The following is a 24856-nucleotide window of genomic DNA, read 5'->3' on the forward strand; positions in this document are numbered from 1 at the left end:
GTGTCATTACAGTGCTAATACTGCTCAGTGATATTCAAGCAGCTTCTTTACAAAAATCATTCAAGAGAGGAACCACCTAATTAAAACGAGTCACAACGACTCAGATGCATGAATACATATTAATGTCCGTCACTGGGCTTTATTAGTGATTGTACGAAGCAGGTCGTTGAGATTGCGGCTGCAAACGGTACCGTGCAATTCAAGAGTCACACTGTCCCTCTACTTCAAGCTTGCATCGGCCTTATCCTTATCGATAATCGCCATCTCGACTGAATTCGAGGAATCGCCTCAGTCTCCAAGAACCCTCAACTTATTCATCCACATACACCTCTCCCACGCCCATTTCTTTTCTCGTACTGTCAATTCTTGTCACAGCGGACCCCAAATCACTGCGTCGATAGTACCTACCGCATCCATCACTTTCGACGATTACGCGACATCCGCAACTCATCAATCATGGGTAACGACGGCGGCTCCATCCCCAAGCGTCGCGAGCTTGTCAAGAATGCGGCGCGCGCTCCTACAACATCCGAACTCAAAGCGACAGCCCTTGAATCACTCTCTCACGCTTGGGCTCACTGCGCTCTCAGCGGCGAATTCCTCGATGTCGATACTCTTGTCTCTGACTGGCGCGGGCGTCTGTACAATTACGAAGCGATCATCAAAGGTCTTATGCCCTCTGATGAACCAGTTGACATCACCCCCGCGAGCTTGGGTATCAAGTCACTACGAGATGTGGCGAAGCTGAAGGTTTCCAAGAACGGCGACAAGTGGGTGTGCCCCATCTCCATGAAGGAGCTTGGCCCTGCTGTCAAGTCTGTGTACTTGGTACCCTGCGGACATGTCTTTGCCGATGTCGCTATGAAGGAGATCCAAGAAAAGGCATGCCCAGAGTGCGGCGCCGAATTTGAGCAAGACAACATCATTCCGCTTCTTGCAAACGCTGAAGCGGATATCGAGCGATTGGAGAAGCGAATCGAGAACCTTAAGGGCCAAGGGCTTACACATATCCTGAAGAAGGATAAGTCGGAAAAGAAGAAGAAGCGCAAGGGCGATGATGTGGAGAAGGAAGACAAGGCTGCGAAAGATAAGAAGCCAGACGATTCCAGGATCAGTGGTATCAACAATGAATTTGCGGCATCGTTAACGGCAAGGGTATTGGCTGAGCAGGATGAGAGGAATAAGAGGAGAAGATTGGTGGCAGAGTCTGCCAGGCGAGAGACTGCTAGAGGTTGAGAATAAGCGTACAGCACATAATGATACCCAGAAATAATGACACCTGCATCAACAATGCTGCTTTCTTTGTGACTTCGATTGCACTCACTCAAGATTCGTCGTTCCGTGATGGTCTCGCTAGCAATTTTGGATCCAAATTGAACGGAGAGACTACGAACAATGAGTACTGTGCCTTACCACGCAAGAAAAAACGAACCGTTATAAGTGAGATATCAATTCTAATAAAAAGAGCGTGTAGTGGAAGCATTCTCATCGGCCAGCCTCGTGAGTTGTCACGCGAACTTGCTGTATTGGCTATTCATTTAGGGTAGCTGCTTCACTCCGGCACGAAGTTTGAGGAGGACACAGAAGACATGTCATTACCAAGAAAAAACGTTGAACCTTACTGTTAAGAATAATCATTTTAGTAGTATACAACTTGGGAATTACTTATGAAGAACAAAAACAAGATGTACTGTAACGTTGAAATGTTGCACTTTGTATGGAAGCAACAGCCAGCTTTCAAGAAATTCATCATGCGGTGCACAAAACAACGAAGTCTATAAACAAACAAAACATGGGTATATAATACATAATAGCATATCCAGAAACCTCCATTTCAATCATGACACTCATCAAATACTTCAACATCTCAAAAACTCCCTCGTGACCTTCCACGACATCTCCCCCGGCTCAGGATCTCTAAAGAACGTGACCCAAATACCACCATTTTCCGCCGGTCCAATAAGGGCATTCTTGATCCTTCTACTCTCCGAAACATCATACGGCGACTCGAGATTCGTGGATTTGAGCGCTGCAGAATCCAAATGCTGGAGACTTTCAAGCGCTGCGGATATCGGCGACACAGGTTCGGGCGTAGGAGTAGGAGACGAACGACTCGAACCCAAACTGCACGGTGAACCAGAGAGTATTTCCTCAGGTGTTGGATCGGTGAATGACGGAGGAGGAGGGGGTAGACTTGGAGGTTGTGAGATGTCGACTTTGATCTTCTTGGGATCACAAGTAAACAGGTCGAACGCAGCGTTTGCTTCGGCAGATACTTCGCTCAAACCGCTGGGGCTCGGAGCGATGAAGGGATCCATTGTAAAGTCAAGATCAAGAGGGTAGTCGAGCTCTGACTCCTCAATCTCAATGCTTCGCGCGGCGATGACGGCTGTTTCGCGTGCATGCCAGAGGTTCTCCCTGCGATTGCGCATTTGATTCCGCGTCAAGAGTTTAAGCGCTGCGCGACGAAGCAGCGGATGTCGACACTTTATAGCTGTCCAGTACACAGGCGGTATAATCTCCGTTTCGAAGCTGAAGGGCTCGAGTTTCGCGTTGGAGGGGACAGAGCTGATGATGGTTGACGCAAGAGTGATGATGTTTGCAAAGTTGGGTATGAAATGGTCGAGCTTTATCTCGTCTGTGTCCAAGGCAGTGGAGACCCAGATGAGAGTTGACTGGTGATAAATGCGGAGGACGTTTAGTGAGTTTTCGAGAGAAGGAGACTGAGGGCTCATTGATGTTGTCACTGTGAAGGCGGCGTGCCAACGACTTAATTGTGAGAGAAGACGCTGCTGCTCATTTTGAAGCTTGCGAATCTCTTCTGGTTCGGTATTCGGATTGTAGATCGGAACTCGAGCGCTTGTGCTGAACTGCAGGGCATCATCTAGAAGAAGATAAAGCGCATACCGAGCTTCTTCAATGGTGGCGAACACCGCAGGCATGTCGGTCCAGCTGCGTAGATGTGCAGGAATAGGCGCTGGTCGACTACCAAAGAGAAAGCTGGAAAGACTCAGTCGCGCGTAGACAGGCACAAGAGAATGCTTAATCATCTCCATAGCCGGTGATCTCCCATCCCCAAGCGTAGAGAGAATATGCCGTCCCTGACAAATATGCATCTGCGCGGCTGTATCGCGATCAATCAAGAACTCAACACAAATAAACAACACACAAACCAGCAACGGCACAACAGACGGTTCACTCCTCTGTCCCCAGTTCCTCAGCGACGTGATCGCATTTCCATACTCCTTAAACGCAAACCTCGTATCAATCTCTTTTAGGCTTCTACTCTTGACCTGAACGGCCTCGTGGAGACTGCTAATAGCGAGGATGGCGTGTCGAACAGCTGGTTCGGTGGAACTCATCTTGAGGACCACGCCGCCCCAGAAATTAGCATCGATGGGGCCGGAGAGGACTTTTGCAGTGCGTAGGCGGTAGTGGTCGAAGGCGCGGACTTCTTGGGGGGTGTTGAAGCCTGGTGCTGGGGAGAGGGATGTAGGTTCTGGGGAGGAGTTGGGGGAGGGACGGTAGCCGTCGCATTGACGACCTGTTTTGATGCATCGTAGACAATAAGGCTTGCCCTCTGTATATTGTTAGAACAAGATTGGAAACAGGAATGGGGATTGTTTACCATCACATTTTACTTTGCGAATTCTAAAGTTGTTAGTGAGTGATACACGTTAGAGAATGATTTACGAACTTGCAGGTGATGCAGCCAGTGCGAACCTTCTTACTCCCCTTACGACCCGAAGCCTTGGGCGGCGATTGCGACGGGAGTGAATACATGACTTCACTAGTAACGTAATTCTGTCTTAGGGCTGATGTTCAGTTGAGAAAGAGTCCGAGATCAAGAGTCCGAGCCCAAGAAATGAAAGGAGCTTCGTGGGTGAACGTGGTGCCTTTATTTGCTTGGGTGCCCGCTGTAATTGTAGGGGCGTAGGCTGAATCCTTCTCCCCCGCAGTGTTGATGATCCTTGCTTGATCTTGACGCTGTGCTTACAGAGCCCCTCGGCAGTGTATGGAGCTTGTTTGCTGGGGAGGATTCTAAATGGATCGGGGCGCAGCAGCTATGAGGCGAAGCTGATTAAGGCTATAGCCGGGTAGCTATGATGATACTGTAGTGATTCATGATGGATATTTTCTGTTCTATTTATTGACGAAGATAATAAATATTGCCTCTGATGTTGACTTGGTTAACGACGTGGGCAGCAAGACGATGGTTGTTATAGCAGATGTCGTTGGCATTGTCAAGTTGTGGATAAATTGGGTGTCAAACCATTCACTTTCATACTTAGAATGACCAATACGCATAAAATTAAACTTGAGATGAAACGTTAAAACTCGTAATTTAAAAAAAGAAGAAACGAAAACCAACGGCTGTCAATATCCTCAACAACCATTCCCCTCAGATCAACCCCCAGCGCCTCGGCCTTACAGCAGACCCCACCAAAGCTCCAATCCTTCCACGCAACCTCCTCTCATCCCCAATTGGTCCGCTCGGACTCATATCTCGGACTCAGATCGTAGGGGCAGTCAGACGCTAAATCCTTCCAAAACAGTTTCTTTTTCCTCATTTGGCTCGCACTCACTGTCCGAGATTAAAGGCAAGATGCTATATACGAAATATAGTGAGATTTTTCAGCCTTGAGGGCTGAGAGCATTTACGCATTGGAATGCGAGATTGGAAATAAGCTTTAGATGATGTGAGGTGTATATAAATGAAGTCCCCAACGTATCAATCATGAGGGTTACATACAAATCATCCTTCGCTGATTTCTCATTCTTTTGATAATGCCCTCTCTATCTAAAATCGCAGCTATAGCTGCTGTGTCATTCACTCTCATCGACGCAAAAGCCTGTCCTCCCCTTGGCGCCGTCTTCCCAGCACCTCAATCCCCCTCCCAAAGCTCCCTCGTCAAAAAAGTAGCATCCCTTCTCAAAGCAGGTCTCGATGCTCAAATAGGCGCTTTATTCAACACTTCAGCTCTCTCCATTGGTGTCAAATCTCTTCATGAGGATGAGCCTTTGTTTACGTATCAGTGGACACCACCTAATCCCGGCGAGGGCACTGATAAGGTAGATGATGATACTGTCTTTCGAATTGCTAGTGGTTCTAAGCTTTTCACTGCTTTGGCGGCTCGTATTAGTGAGAAGATTGATTTGGAGGCTTCGGTGTTGAAGTATTTGCCTGAGTTGAATAAGACGGCTGGGGATGATGGTATCTTTTCGTTGAAGTGGGAGGATATCACTGTTGGATCACTCGCTAGTCATCTTTCTGGTGTTGGTGTTGATAGTAAGTCACCCTTTCGCAATTAGCTTTCCAAATTAACCGTGAATAGTGGCACAGGATCTTGCCATCGTTGGCTCAGCACCATGGCAGCCATACGGCCTTCCCGAGGTTCCCAAGGGTAAAGGCCCTAACTGCTCTGGTCTTCCTGGAACTACTCCTTGCACCAGAAAGGATCTTCTTGAGCAGGTCAACCTTCGACCTCCGGTTTATGCACCCTTCACCAATCCCATTTACTCCAACGTTGGGCATGCTCTACTAGGTCTTGTCATCGAGGCTGCTGAGGACATGCCCTTTGAGGATGTCATCAAGCGTGATATTCTTGATGTTGTTGGTATGAAGCATACTTATATCGACAAGACTCCTCCCACGGATGATCTCTTCATTCCTGAAGAGGAGCCAACCTGGAACGCTACTCTTGCTGTTTTCGACTCGTAAGTCAAATACTTCGATGGAATAGCTTTTACTGACTGTTTTAGTGCTGGTGGCATCTTCTCTTCCGTCTCTGATATGCTTCTCCTCGCCGACGGTATCCTCAGCAACAAGTTCCTCACACCCGTCCAGACCCGCAAGTGGATGAAACCCGAGGCCAATACCGCTTCATGGGGCTACCAAGTCGGCGGCCCCTGGGAGATCCTCCGCAGCGACAACATAACCTCCGATGGCCGTCTCATCGATATCTACACCAAGAGCGGTGATCTAGGTCTCTACCACTCTCAAACCGTCCTCATTCCCGACTACGACATTGTCATCTCCATCATGTCCGGCGGTCTCGAAGCTACTGCAAACCCCTACGTCACCGGCACCATCCTCAGCAAAGTTCTCCAAAACCTCCTCCCCGCTATTGAAAAGGTTGGTCGTGATGATACAAAGGAGGCTTTTGCGGGTGACTACGAGGACAAGGAGACCAACTCAACCATTACATTCGCGATGGACCACGGCCCTGGTCTTAAGATCAAGAGCTGGCAGATCCGTGGTTTCGATGTTCTAAATAACATCGGAAACTACAACTTCAACGCCCTCGAGTCCAACGCCTCCGCAGAGACTCCCTATGTTGACGCACGCATGTATCCCAGCAACCTGAACAAAAAAGGCCAAACAGCATGGCGCGCCGTATTCGACCGTACGAATTCTACCGCAGATGCAGAGTACGATAGTGAACTGTTCTTCAAAGACGGGACATGCCAGACCTGGTTCCAGCAAGATCGCATGGTGTACGATTACCTGCCGTTGGATCTGTTTGTCTTTGTTGAGGGCGAGGGGGGTGTTAGTGAGGCTGTGAAGAGTCCCGCTTTCAATGTGACTCTGACAAAGGTACGACAACCCGCGGAGAAGAAGGCGGCGGATGATAGGAATGCTGCTGGTGAGATGAGAGTTGGAGGACTTGGTCTTACACTTCTGGCTGTTGTGACGTTTATGAGCTTGTTCTAATAGTTTGCAGGTCAAGTCCGGTTCTAATTATTGAGGAAAGGGTTGGCGATTGATGCGGAATGGATAAGAATTTAATATTATGTATATATTGGCTTTTATCATTCACCAATAAGACTCAATGTATTAATTGGAATACGCTGGTTCTATTTGCATAGTCTCTAGTGATAGTCACGTGCAAGTATTAGGTGGTTTCTATAGATGGCCATGGTGCGGGGACGGGAATAAGTTAGAGCCTCACGGCAGTCACCTCAAAACATACTACAGTACGCAAGCAGCATAGTTGCCTATCTAGTTCTATCAACTCTGACTCATACGGAGTGGCTTGAAACCGTCAAAAGGCTGCCTCCCTCTGCCCAAGCCCTGTGACACGGTCATAACGGATCTCGAAATGTTGGATCGCCTCTAGCTTCCTGTTACGTGATTGGCTCTCGCGTATTCATGTCTTAAGATGGCAGGTCTGTGAACTCGGCGCATGCCATTCACGAAACCAGGCAGCAAGGCTCTAGATAGTTGCAAAGAAATAAAAAGGACTCCCAAGAACTCAATTCTGTGTTCATAAGTTCAATTCCCACGATCTGATCATCTCAAAGCAATCGGCAAAACGCCGTCAAGATGGAAGACCAGCAAGACAGCATCATGAGCCAAGGCCTATTCATTGGCCTCTTGGAAATGATATTTCCCGGCATGACATATCTCCCCTATTTCGCCGCCTTCGCGTTCCTGATCAAGTACGCTCTTGAATCTTGGTCCGAATCAATCACTGCACGGTTCATCTCCACCGTTGAGATCCACGCCCAGGATGAAACGTATAATTATCTTATGAACTGGGTCTCGCGAAACAACATCTCCCAGGACAATTATCGCCTCCAAGCTTCCGCTGCACTGAATAACTCCTCTTTTACTTGGTCAGACGACCAGGATGATAAACCTGACGTTGATGATGATGAGGAAGATGATCCCGTCGGCAGGCAGATCAATGAGATGCGGTCGAAATCATCGACATCATTGAATAATGCTAAGCCTCTGTACTGGACCCCTGCTTTTGGCACACATTTCTTCAGATATGAAGGTCGCATGCTGGCGTTTACTAGGTCGCTTGAGGGCACAAACTATACATCTACACCACGACAGCCTGAGAAACTGGCCATATCCTGCCTTGGCCGAGACGCCACGGTTCTCAAACGACTGCTCTACAACGCTCGCATCGACTTTTCCGAGAAGCAGAAGGGGAAGACTGGTATTTTTCGCGCCACCAAGCTCTACAGTGAAGATGAGTTGTCATGGACTCGCTGCATGTCTAAAGCAACGAGACCCATGTCCACAATCGCTCTCGATGAACATATTAAGGAAAAGCTTGTCAAGGACCTTCGCCGGTACCTCGATCGTCAGACCAAGCACTGGTATGCGACAAGGGGCATACCATATCGTCGCGGATATCTCTTCTCAGGACCTCCCGGTACCGGCAAAACAAGTCTAACTCTGGCGGCAGCTGGTCTCATGGGTCTGGACATCTACATGGTCAATCTGAATTCCCCACGTATAAACGAGGATAGCCTTGCCTCTCTCTTCCAAAAGCTGCCGTATACGTGTATGGTCTTGCTTGAAGATATTGACGCTACAGGATTAGCTCAGAGACGTGGCGCAGACACAGCGACGATGGGATCTCAAGGACGAAAGAAGAAGAATGCAGAACGTCTCTCACTCTCAGGTCTGCTCAACATAATCGACGGTGCAGCAGCTCAAGAAGGACGCGTTCTCGTCATGACTTCGAATCACACCGAGAATATTGACCCAGCTCTTATTCGACCTGGCAGAATCGACTTTACGATCAACTTCCAGCTTGCTACGTCAGAAGCAGCCGAAGCTCTCTTCACTCAAATGTTCGACGCTCCGGATGTGGATCATGAATCAGAGAAGATGGCGGTGAAATCGTTGCAGGACCAGGCGAGGGAGTTTAGGGATAAGATTCCAAATCTTGCTCTTAGTCCCGCAGCTATTCAGGGATTCTTACTCACGCACCAGGAAGATCCTGATGGTGCTCTTGCTGCTGTTGATGATTGGGTGCAGGATGCTCTGAAGCAGAAGGATGCTGTCGCTGAAGAAGCTGTCGAGTCTGAGAAAGAAGCAACGGACTCTGAAGAGGATGAAGATAGCGATGCGAGTTCTGATACTCCCTATAAGAGATGAGAAGTGGTTGTAAATATATATAGGCAAATGAGAGAGTTTTGTAACTCAAAGCTATGTGCTCAACGTAATTGGTGTATTTAACCTTTAATTCCTATTTGCTCTGCATGGCTGAGGCGAAGTAGAAGACTGCCTTGGCGCTTACATGCATAACTGAAGGGGAATACGTCAACAGATACCAAAGGTATTTTATTGTAACCAATGAAGGCCTTACAAAATGAACATTAGGCTTTTCAACATGATGTTAGGCAGCAAGGCGTTCTGGCCAACCTGAGCATTCTTTCTCATTATCAACGCGCCACGTTTAAAGCTTCTATGATTTTCCCCCAATATTCATCTCGTTATCGATTATGCCTCCAGACGCTCCGCCAGCCCCTGCGCTGTACCGACGCGATCTATATAATCGGGAAATACGTCTGGCTCTTATCTATAATGACAAGTGGCAAGATCCAATTTCGTGTGCCTTCAAGTACACCAAGCTCGAGAGTCGTGCGCCGCAATCTTATTCAGCGCTGTCCTACGTTTGGGGATCGTCCCGGGCCACGGAGACTATTCAAATCGATGGACATGACCATGATATCAGCATTAATCTCGCTTGTGCTATTCGTCATCTCAGGGAGGAGAGGAATTCTGTTCTGATTTGGATTGATGCTTTGGTGAGGACTTCTTTCTTGTCTTTGACTTAATATGTAAGATAGTAATTAATTTTTATAGTGTATCAACCAATGCGATATTGGTGAAAGAAGTTCCCAAGTTGCAATGATGCGTGACATTTACGCCTCTGCACAACACGTTGTTGTGTTCTTGGGTCATGGCTCTTACCATAGGATCCCTAAGAACTATGCAACAAAGTGTTTGCTCGCTCCCATACAATTCTCGAATGATGACCAGGATGATTCTTTGATCACTCTGTTTCGCAATTCTTGGGAGACGATGTGCAGACAGGCAGAGTGGTATTCGTTTTGCACTATCTGCGTCATACGAGCCCTATCAGACATTGATAGATATAGGGCAACGATTAGGTGTATTGCGGATGGAAAGGCTTCATCTCGGTTAAAACTGTTTGAACTTGTTCGACGATTCATCAACAGTCAATGGTGGCAGCGTGTGTGGGTTATTCAAGAGGCCACAGTTACGTCTCAAGTATTTGTCCAATATGGCAATGTCAAAGTGCCATGGGTAGTATTTGCGCACGCAGCAAATACGTGTGATGGCTTGGGCTGGGGCCGACAAGATACAGGATCTGAGCTATTCCTAGGCATCGAAAGAGAGCACGCGAAAGTCCTGCCAGTGCTTTCGAAGCAGATATTTGAGATTGAACGACTACGTATGGAGTGGGCAGACGGAAAAGAAACTACCCTTCTGTCACTTTTACAGGAGTTCTCAAGCCGCAAGGCCACCGACGACCGAGACAAAGTATTTGCTCTACTGGGCCTTGCACAGGACATCAAAACGATCAAGCCAAATTATTTACTGAGCACAGTTCAAGTCTATCGAAGCACCGTCATTGATCTCATCAAGCACAGTGGCTCGCTGACAGCACTTTCCGGCGACATGAAAAGGAAAAACAGTGGCGGTATTCCATCATGGATCCCCGATTGGAGTGTTGCGATGGAAGAGCCCGATCGTCGGCGCATGCAGCTCGAAGGGACGTACAAGACTTTCTCGCGTTGGCGGATCGCATTGATTGACCGCGAATACGAGTACTGGGAGACTGTAACAACAGACATGCATAGTCTCTACGAAGAGATAGAAAGCGGGAAAAGGAGACCGATCCCAGAACGCATTGTTGATGGTCTAATTGCCTACGAGAGGATTCTGTCAACAATCCATGGGTCAGAGTGGATGAATATTGAAAGTCCCGATCCTCCGACGAGACGAGCCATCTTTGATTGTAAATCACTGTACTTGAATCTTCAGAAAGATGGCCCAAAATTCTGGTCTAGCACATCAATTGCGACAATAATTGAAGCATACTCATCCCTACCACTGACGCCATCTTCTGGAACGGGGTACAGACTGGAGATTCTCAGGTGCTGCTCGATGATTTACTGCAGAAGGGCCCTTGAATTTTGGCTGAACAAAGTGCAGAATCTCGAAATAGCGCGGCACAGAACACGTGGTTTACTAATATCAGACGAAGAGAAAGAGGAGATCGTGGCAGAGAAGTGCGAGCATCCCACTATCGAGACTATCACATCTAGGAATGCTTCTCAGAAGTGGATCCACGACATGCGCAGAGCACTTTATACAGTGACACAACACATCACCAACCAGTTTTTCGCTAGGGTTTCACTGCAGCCACTGATGAATATAGCAACTATCGTCATGGAGGAAGACAGGATTTCGGACGTTTCTATGGCATTTAATTATCACCAGGGAATACCTGCCAATGAGGAGCTGCTAACTCGACTTTCTCATCTAATGCATTTGGCTTCATGGGTTCAGGACCCCTTGACTCAGCCTAGTGCAATTCGAGGAGTGCAGCAGGCCAGAGACGCTTGCAAACGCCTCATAGATTTACACCGCAACAACCCGTCGCTCAGAACTAGCAGCACCAGTGAATATGATGACTTTGGGGCGCTGTTTTCAAAGGCTGTTGTTTTCATGGGCTCAACAACAGGGATGCGATATCTTAGATATAAAGGTCAACCAAAAGGACGCTCCTACAAAAAACCGTTTCTGAAATTCAGGGGTCAAGGACAAGATGAAGGGTTCGGAGAAATCAAAGATGCCTTTCCTGTAAGCTCAAAGTTCATTGCTACTGTTAGCAAGTGTACTGAGAGGTTGCTCACCTGGGTTGATGCGGCCTCCCGCATTTTTACGATCAGTCAGTGGGTACTAGTTGCGCAGAAGCTAAGGCTAATAGAGCCAGATTCTGCTGTGAGTTTTGTTAGAGCTCTTGTCGGAAACATATATGAGGAGTCACCTGAGAAGTTTCGCCGACTTCGTCAATCTGAGATCAGACTACTTCATAACTGGTTTGTATCTTGCCTACTACCACAGATCTGCGATATAAATCCAGCGGTGAATGGCGAGCTTTGGAAAGAGCTTTTGTCGAAAGTAGTTGTGCTCGATGCTGAGTTGGATGAGGTGAGGTCATTCGACACAGAGATGAGGCTTACCATTGAAGGGAGGGTGTTTTTCATTACAGAGGACCACAGAATGGGATTTGGACCAGGATCAATGGCAGTAGGGGATGAGATAAGAATTCTGCCCGGTGGTAACAGTCCGTTTGTGTTGCGGCCGATGGGTAAGATCGGAATTAATTCGGAGCCTTCATATGAAGTTATTGGAGATTGTTTCATTCTGTTGGACTCCAACGAAATGGATGACGGTGAGGATGGTCTACTACAGGGATGTCTTCCTGTGGAGATCCTGGGCGAGTTTCTTCCAACAGGTTATAGGTCTAATGATATTCTCTTGCTATGATATTTTTTAAATATAGTTTTTAAGTGTATACATATATATCCTCTATCTCTTCCATGACCTTCGAGTAAAAAATAAGCTGAGAAGATTCTTTATGATCTGACATTTGTTCAGACCCAAACAAGGCAAACCTGGCAGTCCAAACTCAGAAGATGTACTACTTACATAGGCATAGAAATCCCTAGACGCGCCGTGAAAGGACTATTCCAAATTCCCGTCGAGTTCAGCTCCTTATAAACAGCCAACCACCTTGCGGACTCAGGATACATCCTCTCCAAATCTCTCTTCACAACCGTATCCAGATCCAACCCCCAATGAACCCTAACACCCTTTCCGTCCTCTCCCTCACACAGCTCCTGTCTCATAAACTTCAACAACTCCTCCCCAGTCTTGACCCCAAACAACATATCCATCTCCACCATCATCGTCGTCCTCCCCTGCTGCGGTGCCAAAAACGCATTAGACTCTTTAACAAACCTCAAAGCAAACGGCCCAGCCAAAAACCACTTCTTCTCAGCAGCCGCCTTTTGGAACAGCGCGAGGATACGATCCACGATGGAGACAATGTCCTTGTTGGCGTCGAAAGATAGTTCCATGGCGTACGCTTTTACGTCGTCGACGGCGCCGATGTTGAGGACTTTGAAGCTCTTGTCGATGTAGTGCTTCACGGGGAGGCTCTTCATGGCGGTGGTGATTATGCCGGGGCTGTGGAGTGGCCAGCGGTTGAGGATCCAGACGAGAATGTCTTCGACCCAGTGGTGTTGGGCGAGGAGGCCAGCGAGCCAGTTGTCGAAACCACGACTGCCTTCGCGTTTTGTAGCGTTTGAGACTGTGCGGATGGTGGTGACGGCGATGTTTCGGCCGAGTGTCTCATAAGGGTTCAGGTCAATCTCGAAGTAGTGATTTTGCAAAGGTGCAGAAGCAAGACCACCTGCAAGTTGGGTCTTGTAGTCTTGCCAAGTTGTTAATGAGCGGACTTCGCTTAGGAAGAACGTGGGCACCACTTCGATGATGTAAGAGTAGACAAGACCTAAACAGCCCATTGAGATGAGTGCGGCTTGGAACCAATCATCATCCTGCTTCAGTTCCTGAGCATCGCCCGGGACGAACTTGGCAGGATCAGTGATTCCATCCTTTGGCTCAATCTGATAAACTTTTCCAGTTTCTGAAACAAGGATGATAGCTCGAACAAGGCTGGCAAGATTTCCAGAATCTTTACCACTGCCATGGGTACCAGTCGTTATAGCTCCGACAAGAGTCTGTCCATCATACGCCCCCATAGTCGCGAGAGCTTTCCCCATCTTATCAAGCTGCGAGTTCAAATCCTTGATCGTGATTCCACTCTCAACAGAAACATGATCTGAAGCTTTAGGAGGCTCTTTCAAAGTCTCAGAGTTTAACTTCAAGAACTTGTTCATGCCATGAGGATCGAGTAGAATTCCATCAGTAGGACAAATATTCGAGAAGGAATGTCCCGAGCCCACAGCTCTAACATTGAGTTTCTGTTCTCTGCCATCTTTAACAGCTTGAACAAGGTCTGGTAGCCCCTTGGGATAGCGCAAGAATTTGGGGGTGCATTTTTGTTGCCCGATGCAATTTTCCCATGTTTTAGGGCCAGGTCGAGGTCTTACAAACTCGTCGCGCGGAGACTTGGGGACTCCTTCGATAGAGTCCTTGAGATTCTTAATCTCTTGGAAGAGTTCACCGTTGAGGGATGGGTCGATTGTTCGACGGTGAATTTCTTCAGCGAGGGTAGTGTTTGTTCGATCATTGTCGAACTTCTGGACGAGCTCTGCTGCGGACAGATTCTGAAGATCCATGATGAGGTGAAGTGAATACAAAATAACTTGTAGAGGAACGATATAATTTATTATCGGGTCATTGGGACACTTTATAGTGGTTTCCCGGCGCCATTGCTCTAAGAATGTGAAGTGGTCGACTGAGACATATTGACCAAAGTTCCATTCCTCATTGGACGGGTATACTGCGACTACGCAAGCCACAGCCGCACTAGCGACTCGGCACTTCTAAAAACGAGATACTGCAGAATCTATAGCTGGCTAGATCGTTATATACCTAGGTCAGCTGCGCGTCTGAGAGTTTGAGCAGCTGAAAATACATGCGGAGTTATCACACCGGATGCCCTTTGATCACAAGCCAGTTGCAGGTCTAACTGTTTGGAGATGTTCAGCTTCCAAAGAGGTGCTTTAGCCCTGACCGTGTGGCTGCTGCTGGCCGGTTTTGGAACGGCTGAATATTTCAGCTTGCCATATCGCTCTTAGCCCTATATACCTCTAAACTGCTCACTCCAAAGCCCTGAAACATAGGACAAGCAATCCAAGTTACACAGTTAACCTGGGCTTTTCGACCCCCAACAAAGTAATAGGCCTTAACTGCTTCAGCCAGACTCAGACTTACAGCCGTCGCTGAATTGGGATGCTTGAGCCGTTGAAACTATCAATCCACCCTTGACCAGTCGCAGGGCAGAGCGGGGTAGCCTCCAGTCAGTTGGGGTCGGCTGAAACGTTGCAGCAAACCGAGTAACAAGCTCGCAAGATTGGGTCTTGAGTCTGATCGGCCCGGCCCGCTGTAGATCATGTAGCAATCGGTGGGAGAGTTACGCATGCGTCATAATGGAAAGACTTGGCGTTGCGGGTGTTGCATGTCAACAGTGTGGAAGCTACTATAATGACTCCGATGTCCTGGCGCACCGCTACGGTTTCAGGGTTTTAGCAGCTCAAAGCCAACAGTATAGGACTTTGCTGCATCTGGATTACTTTGCAGCCCGAAGCTAATATTATAGATTGTCTTTTTTGAGTAGTGCGGGAATTCAGAGATCCCCAGTGGCCATTTGAAGTCCTTTCGGCCGAGGGGCACATATTGGGAGTCAAAGCAACGGGCATAAAGGTGACGAACACCGCGGATCTCTATTTTAGCCGAGATTTCCTCTGAATCTTTCTGTTCTTTCCGTCGCTATTTGCTTTCGGTAATCGCCCAGTACTTCGTCCTGCTTGGATCAGTGTTATGCACCCTCATGCCGTCGCAAGGCACGAAACTCACTCATAACACATATACAAGCCGACAACTTGTAGGAACTGTTAACTCGGCATGCATTTTGAAATGTAGGAAACCTAAAACTTGGACGCATTACACCGATCAGCCCTTCTCCCTACCCTCAGGTCGCCTGCTACTGCCGCCTCACTCAAGAACCATCAATCATCCTGGCCGTTTCGCTATCAGACGGAGATCCATGACCTAAGAGGCTCGTGATGTAGCCGGTATGGTCGAAAGATAGACCGCGGGTACCTACCAGGGGTCCCAAACTCTCTGATGCCGTGGATCCGAGATTTTCCTTCGGGAAGCGATATTTAATTCGGACTGTAGCCGGCCACGATGTTATCGAGTCACTGTCCCTCCAATTTTTGAACCCTCTCGTAATTGGAGCCAAAAGTGATACGTAAACCCGGTCTCTCTAGAGCTGAGACCGACACTGCAGACTACCGGCCCAATATAAAAGGTTCGACTGACACGGCAAATTCGAAAGACTTCCTTTATTGTGTTGCGCGAAGTCACGCCAAGGATCTTTCTGTCACCCTGTTGATTATCTTTCTGTCACCCTGTTGATTACAGGCCCCCCCCCCCCGCATCACCCTCAAGGTGTCAGAAAGCAGGGGATGACAGAAAAACCCTGACCTGAATTATCGAGCCGCATGCTCGGCCGCAGGACCCGTTGCACGTTCTGGTCCGACCTACCGTATTTACTCGACTAAGCCATATGAAGAGCTAGTGGCTAAAGGGTATAAGCCTCTCTGAAAGGCCCTTATGTAACTGATAAACAGACCCACGAGGTGATGCAAGCTTCCCGCGGCCCACAAGCCCTGTTCCAAATGGTTGAGTAAATACGGTAGTTTGTAAAGATTATGCAGGCTCACCGACTTCGTCCTCACTATTTACTTTGTGCTGGTAAGTCCTTCCTCGATCTCTGTATTCTCCTCGGTGGTCATAGATGTTTTTGCTATCGATGGATCTCATCCTTTCAATGCAAATGTCCTAATGAAACATTAACTGAGATGGCTCATCAACAGCGCCCTCCTACTTGAAACGGTTACTTCTACAGGAGAAGACGACAGCAACAGTTGTATAACATCTAGATATCACATCACTCTAGCCGCGAAACTTTTTGGTGGATCATTCTTCTAGTAGAGTTCCCACCCACGAATACGAGACCTCTAGCATCCTGAAACAACACGAGATTGTCATGCCAGGTGAGGCCCACTTCGCCTTAAACTTTGATGTCTGGCCTTTGACTCTTTCCAGCACAAGATGGGGCAATCCTGAGCAAGATGGACCGATGCAGCCGAGTTTTGCGCCCGCATTATGGAGATCCCAGATATGTATCCATGTATGCGCTGTTTCCTTTACTTTTGGGCCAAGTTAATTTATTTAATCTCTGCGGCCTAGCCTACGGCGCTGTGATATCCATACCTAGGCCAGGGAAAGACAGTATATACCAGTGGGCTTCATAACAAAACAGAATCTCAAATATGCGGGCTGTGTATGTCTTCTCTTTAGGCTACAGACACTGACTGCTAGCCAGCCTGGCCCTCATTAATACTGGTGCTTAGACCTTACCTACAAGTCAGGACTGTCGGTGAGTAAGATAGTAACCGAACTTTGAGGTCAATAGAGTTAATAGAAAAGGTTTAATATGACCAGCTATGAACCTTGATACATTATAGGAGAATATAAATACCTATTTCTCGCCTTTACTTAACAATATTTCTTCTATTACTCTTACTCACCTTTACATTATTCTCTCAGATAATAACGACACAGAATGGCAAATATCAAGTCTCTCGTTTGTGCCTTCCTCCTTACTAGAGCCATCCAGGCGTAAGTTAACTTCCTTATTATAGTACTAAACTAACACCTCTGATAATAGCAAGGACCACAGCAGTCATAACTGCTGCACCCGCGTACATCCTAGTGATATATAGGCGTCTAATTAGTATTATATAAAACTTATCTGCCTTTAATATTTAAAACCTTTATAACTTATTTAATAAAGCTTTATTTAATTAAAAACCTAATTTTAATTATAACTAAATCTTTAATAAGCTTTTTTACTTAATACTACTAGCTTATTTAACTTTTTTTTTATTATTTACTATTTAACTTATTATTAAAAAAATAAAAAAAATATACTTTTTTTTATAAATTTACTATATAATATATTTAAATTTAAATTTAATTTACTTTATTAATTATTATTATTTTATTATTTAATAATACTTTTAAATTATATTAAGAAATTATTTTTTAATAACTTTAATTTTTATAATTATTTTTATAAATATTATAAATAAAATAAATAAAACTTATAAAAATAATATTTTTAATATTATTTTTTAAAATATTTTTAAAAAGTTTTTTATAATTATTTTTATTATTAATATTTAATTATAACTTTTAAAATAAATTTATAATATTATATAATATAAAATATATTAAAAAATAAAAAAGTAATTAAAATTACTTATTAATTACTTATTATATAAATATAATTATAATAAAAGTTATTTTAAAAATATTATTTTAAATTAATAAATTTATTTTTAATAAATAATTTATTTTATATATATTTTATATATTTTAATTTAATTATTTTTATAAATAAATAATAGCTATTTATTTATATATTTTTAAAATTAATTATTAAATTATTTAACTTTTTAATTAAAAATAAGACTTTAAGTAATTATAAAAGTAATAAGTATATTACTTATATATATTTATTAATATCTTTTACTTTTATAGCTTAAGAGCTAAAGCTTTTTCTAAAACCTGAACCTTAATGCAGAAACTTATCTGCAGTGAATATCCAGGCAAGGTATATATCTCCTAAGAAACTTCGAAGAATGTTACACTAATGTAGCTATCAGGGAACATATGATAGCAGTAGCCAGACCTGCAATGAGAATTACAACGGTGCTATTAGTGGCTCTGATTTTTATGACAAATGCAGGGCGGCCGGACAGGCTGCTGCTGGAAACAACCCGGGCTTTGATATCAACAACTATGGCGCTGGATATCGCAATACATGCTAGAGAGGTCAAGAGAGTGGTGTCGCTTCAGAGCTGGGGGTGTAGTACGATCAGTTGTACTGGGATTTTTCTCCGGGCACTCCGGTTTACCCAGTATCATTTTTAATAGAATTTATCCCAATTTCCCTCGCCTCACTCTTGTCGTGACACTTTCTCGTAGAGAAGCAGGCCGAGTGGGCGGCTGAAATGGGAGCTACGACAGTCGAAACGTACAAGCCATGGTTCATCTCAGGTTCTCTGTGCTGATTTAAGCTCCTAGCCATAAGCCTCAACTGTAAATAGCTCACAACTTGGACAGTATACTATGAAATCTAGGTAATTGCTGCAACGTAAAGCTGATACGGCACTGTGGTCTCAGACTTTCAAATACCCGTAAAACTGACCGACCTTCACAATAATGAGGTGAATAGTGACTAACAGCATCGTCAGCGACAATATTAAAATCCAGACAGGGCTCAAGCCTGTTGCTATACGTCCTTGGATATAATCTGAGTAAACTCTATAGCTAGATTTTAGGGTATCCTTTTTCAGAACTGGCGTAATAGCACCATGTTTGTTTAACTAGGAATAGGCAGGTATTTCAGGTTTTATCATGCGAGAAGTAAGTAAATTATCGAGATCATAGTCTCATCGTCAAGCAAAATCATATACAAGAAGTATTGTCCATCAGGCACAGCCCAGCCCAGCCTTCATTACTGCTGTCCATTAAACCCCGTAAACCCATTGACACCATTCCCCAACGTAAAACCAGGATATATCTGTCCCCAATTCACAAACTCCGTCTGCGGCGTCATACCCCCCGTGGGAATAAGTTGCTCAGGCATAATCTGCGGATACATAACCCCGTTATTCCAAGCCTGCACATCCGCCCCATCCATCCCCATCATCAGCCCCTCAAACCCCGTAGCAGGAACTATCTCATTAACAGTCTCCGGAACCTGACTTCCCCGCAACGCAGTCCTAACAGTTCTCACACTATCCCTATGCCCCAGCATAACACTCCCGCTCTCTTCAGACCCATCGTCCATTACAACGCCGGAATCGGGGCGGGGCATTATACCGCGGGGCTTGCGGACGCTTTGTGTTGTTTGGGAGCGGAGGATGTCGTTCTTTTTGTTGCTGCGGTTTGTGTAGGGCATGCTTTGGGCGTTGGCGATGCATTGGTCTAGAGTCTCGATGAAGCATTGGTAGAATTTTGTGGAGAGGGTTTCGAGGGTGGCGGGGTTGGAGATTTTGTCGAGGAGGGAGTATTTGAGCTGGTCGAATGCTTCGCGGTACTTGGCTTCGACTTCGAAGTGTTCAATCACCGGTGTGTATTCTGCAAGAATAAGCATCTATCCTTGAAAGCCACGAGCGATGAGTACTTACCATATGGTCGGACATCACTATCGTCATCATCGGGAAACACAATGTTCCAGATCTCCTTCCACTGAGCCTCTGGTGAAGTACCACTCGCCCGCTTTCTGCTTAACAGCTTTGTGGCAGTCTGGGGATCGATACCACTCTCAGCATCAGCATCAGCAATGTCGCACATGTACTCCTTCGGCAAACGTTGATGATCACGTAGTTCTTTGCGCGTAGAAAAGTCGCGGCTACAGCGGTCGCAGACGAAAGCAGATGGATCATCGCGCTTGTGCTGTTTAACAATATGTTGCCTTCAAAATCTCAGTAGGACTCTTGTAGAAGAGGAGGATTTGACCAACCTGAGCTCAGCGAACTTGGGGAAATAAGTCATCGCGCAGCTATGATGATCCCTCACATTGAACCGATGAGGATTCCTCTTTCGGAACGGACAACTTAATCGAAGATTCTCATCCTCTTTAGGATTCGGTCTCGAGCGCTTGGTCGGCAAGTATCCCGACCCTTCACCATCGCTAAACTCCTCACCGTCGTCTTCACGCCTCCCTTGCTTCTTCCTCTTTCCGCCCCGACGATCGCCATTAGCGTCTTGCGAGGGTGTAGAGGAAGAGCTCGATGTTGACATTGTGTGCGACAATTGACCATCTGAAGCAGATTGCCAAATATGCTGACTTATGTCATGGGTAAAGTTGGATACGAGGCTTTGGACCTTGTCTTGAGGGATTGAGACGTCATTAAGATCGACGCCGTAGATGACCTGAAGTGCGTAATTGAGCACCGAGTTTGCATCCTCTTGCGACACTTCTTCAGAATCGTCTTCATCATCATTAGAAACATCATCCGTGCGATGCGACTCTGTCGTTGGCGTAAGAACCCTCTCCTCTTTGATAAAGGACTCCGTACTGGGGCTGCGACCGTAAGCGACACGATCGCACGGAACCATCGGAACACTCACCTCTCAGGCCTAACCTCTTGCACAATAGGTCTCCCATGCGCCTCATTCAGATTCCTAATCTTGATATCAAACTCAGGATATCCCGTAATAATCGCGTCCTCATCTTCATTAACAAACGTCGAGCAAGTCCCACTCGACGGATTATGTCGATGGCAGATCCGACTCGCAGGCCTCGACCCATCCAGCGTCGCAGCAGCAAACTGCTCCTGGATCGAGCTCGCATACGTGGTACTTATCGGACTAGCCAGCGTAGAAAGCGAATGCGTCGTCGCAGAATCAGGCACATTCGCCGAAGAAATACTACTCATCGACGACTCGGTCGGCGATCTGAGACGAAAGGCCCCGGGGGTGAAGTGCAAGCTCTCAGGGACTTTTTTGCCATTTCGTTGGTTTAAAGAGGGGAATTTGGAGAGCGTTGCGTCTCGCATGCGCAGAGGAAGATGGTGAAGACCAGCTTCGCCGATGTGGTTATTATCTCCCATTTTTGCGATGCGCTTTTAAGAAAAAAGAAATGGAGTAGATTCTGGAGCCGTTAGGTTGTGTGCATAAAGATTGATGCCATTGAAGATGTTTCGGAACTTAAACTTACAGGGTGAGATTAAAGGGATATTTTATGCGAAGGGTTGTAATACAGATGAAACAAGCAAGGTCAAAGGAGTGTTGTTGACAGACGATTGAAGGAGTGGATTAACCCGGCAGGTTTGACAATAATTAAGTATGTATGGTCAAGTGAGAAGAAACAGAAGGGCATAAGCAGGCAGTGTTATATTAATGGAAACAGAAACAAGGGAGAGACCCCGTCGGACATCCGTTTCACCTCATCTCACTTCTCCCTCTCGCACAGGTTGCCTCGCCGGAAGCCTGCAGCCCAAAAGTCCTAGACTGTTGATCTAATTGGCAAGGCCGTTTTATTCTGGTCCACTGCACTGGTATGAATGGGGTAAGACTCGAGATGATCCTTGATGGCAGGGGTTTGTGATTCGCTCGTGATGGCCGTTGTTGCATGGGCTGTGTTGCTTGTCTTCCAGGCACCAGAAAATGAACTGATCAGCCCTATGGTCCTGGTTCTAGTGGTTCGCTCACGGGTCAGTGTTGGGGGCTGGCTGATGCCATCGTGTTCATTTCACCGTCCCCCAGGTTGAGTCTGACGTGCTGTCGCTTATCGAATGCAGATGATGTGGCGTTATCGCTTAAATCTGTGAGTAACAGTAACGACGCACAGCATAATGCAAGCAATTTACTCAATTAAACACGCTTTTAATGGCGTCTATCGAGGCTATGAGCTAGCTTCTGCCCCTCCATCATAAGAGCAGCTCAAACAGCACCTCACTCTCCAACCTTCAGAATCTCAGCAGCCCTCAAAACAGCCTTCGCACTCCTTTCAACCCACTCCTCAGCCTGCGTCAAATTCCCCTGATCCAAACTATCCTGCACCGCCGGGAAAACATCTGCACCATAACCACTATCCAACCCTGGCGCACTAACAACATTGTAAAATGAGAATCTACCCGGCAGCAATCCCTCGCTCGCGAAGCCTCTACTGAAGGCTTTGTACGCTGAATTAACAGCACCCAACAGAACAGTATCGTTCAAGGCTACAGCTTGCTTGGCTAGCGTAGAAATGCGCTTTCCTGCTTCTTCAAAGGACGATACTGCCGAGGAGAGGGGCGTGAGGTCAAGGTCGTAAGAGGGGAAGCGGTCGGTGAGCTTTTCTTCGAGATCTTCGAAAATGTCACGAAGGGCGGTGCCGGCGTGAGTGAGATCAAAGGGGATGAGGGGATCGTCGGCGATGTGGTAGGTCAGGAGAGTCACGAATTGACCCATTGCTGCGTGGAGGTGGAAGCCTGGGTCTGCATATTCACTCATCCAGCGATGTGTATCGTAGAGACTGAATCATGTAAGTCATTACCATGGTAAGCAGAATGGAGATACTCACGTATGGTATGCGTAAACAGAATCTTTAGGACCAGGACCTCCAGCAATATCAAGCTGCAAACAGTCAGTCAAATCCCCATCTAGATTTCACCTTGCACTCACAGAAGTGATTCCGTTATGGTAGAAAGCAGCATAGTCACTTCCACTACCCATAGCAGGCAAAACACCCTCAGTCGCATTAAACCAAGCATCATACAGCGTCGGTCCAGCGCCATAACCCTCAGGGAAGATAATCTTCTTCATCGTCTCAATAGCAATAGTCTGGATCTCACCTGATCCAACAATCTCGGCTCTTGGACCAGAAACAGCAGTGTCGAGGTTGATATACGCAACTGTCTTTTCAATCAGTTCCGGAAGATGGTCCTCGACCCATTCGGTGCTGCCCATGAGACCAAACTCTTCAGCGTCCCACGAAGCTAGAATACTGCATTTGTTAGTCTTGAGCTTGGATTGGGTTGGAACGACTTACATTGTACGACGAGGCTTCCATCCGTTCTCGACGAGCTTACCAAAGGCCTTGGCCATCTCAATAAGCAACGCACCACCCGACACCGCATCCGCCGCACCACCAGCCGTCCACCCATCTCTATGATTACCAATAATGACATACTCATCCTCATTCGTGCCATTAATCGAAGCAATAACATCCCACGCCGGTTCAAGCCTCGTATCCATGATATTCACAAGATTGAGCGTAGCTCCTGGTGCAGGACCACTATGATACGTAACATTTGAAAATGCGCCCTTGTAGTTAGTCCTGTTCACTGTTTCGGCAGAGAGACCGTGGTTGTCGAGGGCGTGAAGAAGTTGAAGGCCGTCACGGGGGGAGATGGGGATTGATGGGATGGAAGGGCCGTAGGGGGTTATGTCGGCGCGGGGAGAGTCTTTGTGGGAGGCGTAGCCTATTGTTGAGGGGTCGCCGAAGGAGAGGGAGCCCCAGCGGGTGCTGCCTCTTTGGATGGAGGAGGGGTGACGAGCAGGGCCGTCTGAGATGTGTTAACATGTGCTGATATTGGAGGAGTGTGTATGATACTGACCTGGGTATGGCAGGTAACCGTTGGCTTCTGTGATCTCACCATCCTCAAGGGGGTCGGTGTAGAGAATAGTTCCAATCATGCCGTGAGCCTGTCGTAAATTAGTCTCCGGTTCTTCATGATCGATCGAGAGACAAACTCACCTCAGCGTTCTTGATCTTGACTCCACGGTTCGCGCCGCCATACTGAGCCAGGGCAATCTTCCCCTTCAGCTCAACACCAAGATCCTTGAGCTTCTGATAATCCTCCCTCGAGCCACGCCTATCACTACCATTAGCCATGCCGGTGAAACCTCAAGGTCATACCCTTACCCCACGTAAACATATTCAGCATTGACCCTCCCACTACCAGAAAGCGCATGATACGCAACCTGCTCATTCGGATTCCTCGTCTGCTCATCAACATCCAACTTGTCCTCCAGCCTCTGAACCTCATGCACACTCCCATCAGGCCTCTTCAAACTAAGCGTACTCTCAATTGGCTCCGTATACGTGATCCAATACTCATCAATCCAAGACTCCCAACCTGCGTCGATCCACTTCTTCTGCGTCCACTCCGCTTGTGATCTGTTATGCCCTGCGAGACGATAGCCAGAGGTGTAGTAGAGGGACCAGTCTGAGATGGAGTTGTTATCGAAGGAATTAACGAGCAGAGTTTCGACTTCAGTGAGGACGGGAGGGAATTCTACGACATCGCGCTTGAGATGACGACTTTGAGAAGTTTGTGATGAGCGACGGGCTCGAAGAGCGGAGAGTTCGTCTTTGTCGGGGAGACAAGCGTATACACACGCCGCAGCAGCAAGACAAGCAGCCAAGTTCCTAACCATTTTCAACGTACTTCAGCGATCGTGACAAATCCCTCTACACCAGCAGAAACTATATCATATTTATACTACCCCTCAAAGCATCCTTGGCAAACCTCGTGCGGGGGATTTCGACTTACACCCAGTCACGATAAGCTAGCGCTTACACCGCATCTCTGAAAGAGGAATGTCAAGTTCACGAGAGCACAAAACTACCATGAGGATCACGATAAGATGTTGCGTCATACGACGAGGAATTGCTTGGCTCTGGTTGACCTTCCGTGTTGGGGCTTGATCACCGCGTAGCGTCGTATCATGATGATGCGGGGTTGAGGAACT

At 46.8% G+C, this 24856-nt stretch overlaps 8 protein-coding genes across 8 annotated transcripts; 4 read left to right on the plus strand and 4 right to left on the minus strand.

The window, feature by feature from the left end:
- Window positions 1-456: 456 nt before the first annotated feature.
- On the plus strand, window positions 457-1236 carry J7337_008020 (uncharacterized protein; the record flags this gene model as incomplete). Its single annotated transcript, XM_044825646.1, has 1 exon — window positions 457-1236. One exon carries the CDS (start codon window positions 457-459, stop codon window positions 1234-1236), a length of 780 nt encoding a protein of 259 aa, XP_044678563.1.
- Window positions 1237-1859: 623 nt separating this feature from the next.
- J7337_008021 (uncharacterized protein) lies at window positions 1860-3783 on the minus strand (the record flags this gene model as incomplete). Its single annotated transcript, XM_044825647.1, has 3 exons — window positions 1860-3580; window positions 3629-3651; window positions 3698-3783. The coding sequence occupies 3 exons, from the start codon at window positions 3781-3783 to the stop codon at window positions 1860-1862; spliced, it is 1830 nt and encodes a 609-aa protein (XP_044678564.1).
- Window positions 3784-4788: 1005 nt separating this feature from the next.
- J7337_008022 (uncharacterized protein) lies at window positions 4789-6715 on the plus strand (the record flags this gene model as incomplete). The annotated part of the gene is made up of 3 exons (XM_044825648.1): window positions 4789-5290; window positions 5337-5718; window positions 5764-6715. The coding sequence occupies 3 exons, from the start codon at window positions 4789-4791 to the stop codon at window positions 6713-6715; spliced, it is 1836 nt and encodes a 611-aa protein (XP_044678565.1).
- Window positions 6716-7327: 612 nt separating this feature from the next.
- On the plus strand, window positions 7328-8902 carry J7337_008023 (uncharacterized protein; the record flags this gene model as incomplete). Its single annotated transcript, XM_044825649.1, has 1 exon — window positions 7328-8902. The coding sequence occupies one exon, from the start codon at window positions 7328-7330 to the stop codon at window positions 8900-8902; it is 1575 nt and encodes a 524-aa protein (XP_044678566.1).
- Window positions 8903-9249: 347 nt separating this feature from the next.
- Window positions 9250-10946, plus strand: J7337_008024 (uncharacterized protein; the record flags this gene model as incomplete). Its single annotated transcript, XM_044825650.1, has 3 exons — window positions 9250-9555; window positions 9614-10793; window positions 10918-10946. 3 exons carry the CDS (start codon window positions 9250-9252, stop codon window positions 10944-10946), a joined length of 1515 nt encoding a protein of 504 aa, XP_044678567.1.
- Window positions 10947-12489: 1543 nt separating this feature from the next.
- Window positions 12490-14148, minus strand: J7337_008025 (uncharacterized protein; the record flags this gene model as incomplete). The annotated part of the gene is made up of 1 exon (XM_044825651.1): window positions 12490-14148. One exon carries the CDS (start codon window positions 14146-14148, stop codon window positions 12490-12492), a length of 1659 nt encoding a protein of 552 aa, XP_044678568.1.
- A 4976-nt stretch (window positions 14149-19124) lies between these two features.
- Window positions 19125-21228, minus strand: J7337_008026 (uncharacterized protein; the record flags this gene model as incomplete). The annotated part of the gene is made up of 4 exons (XM_044825652.1): window positions 19125-19750; window positions 19801-20068; window positions 20192-20699; window positions 20747-21228. 4 exons carry the CDS (start codon window positions 21226-21228, stop codon window positions 19125-19127), a joined length of 1884 nt encoding a protein of 627 aa, XP_044678569.1.
- An 844-nt stretch (window positions 21229-22072) lies between these two features.
- Window positions 22073-24541, minus strand: J7337_008027 (uncharacterized protein; the record flags this gene model as incomplete). Its single annotated transcript, XM_044825653.1, has 7 exons — window positions 22073-22634; window positions 22683-22735; window positions 22784-23105; window positions 23151-23667; window positions 23719-23806; window positions 23859-23976; window positions 24027-24541. 7 exons carry the CDS (start codon window positions 24539-24541, stop codon window positions 22073-22075), a joined length of 2175 nt encoding a protein of 724 aa, XP_044678570.1.
- Window positions 24542-24856: the final 315 nt, after the last annotated feature.

This window comes from Fusarium musae, chromosome 6, assembly GCF_019915245.1.
Source record: "Fusarium musae strain F31 chromosome 6, whole genome shotgun sequence".
Classification (NCBI taxonomy): domain Eukaryota; kingdom Fungi; phylum Ascomycota; class Sordariomycetes; order Hypocreales; family Nectriaceae; genus Fusarium; species Fusarium musae.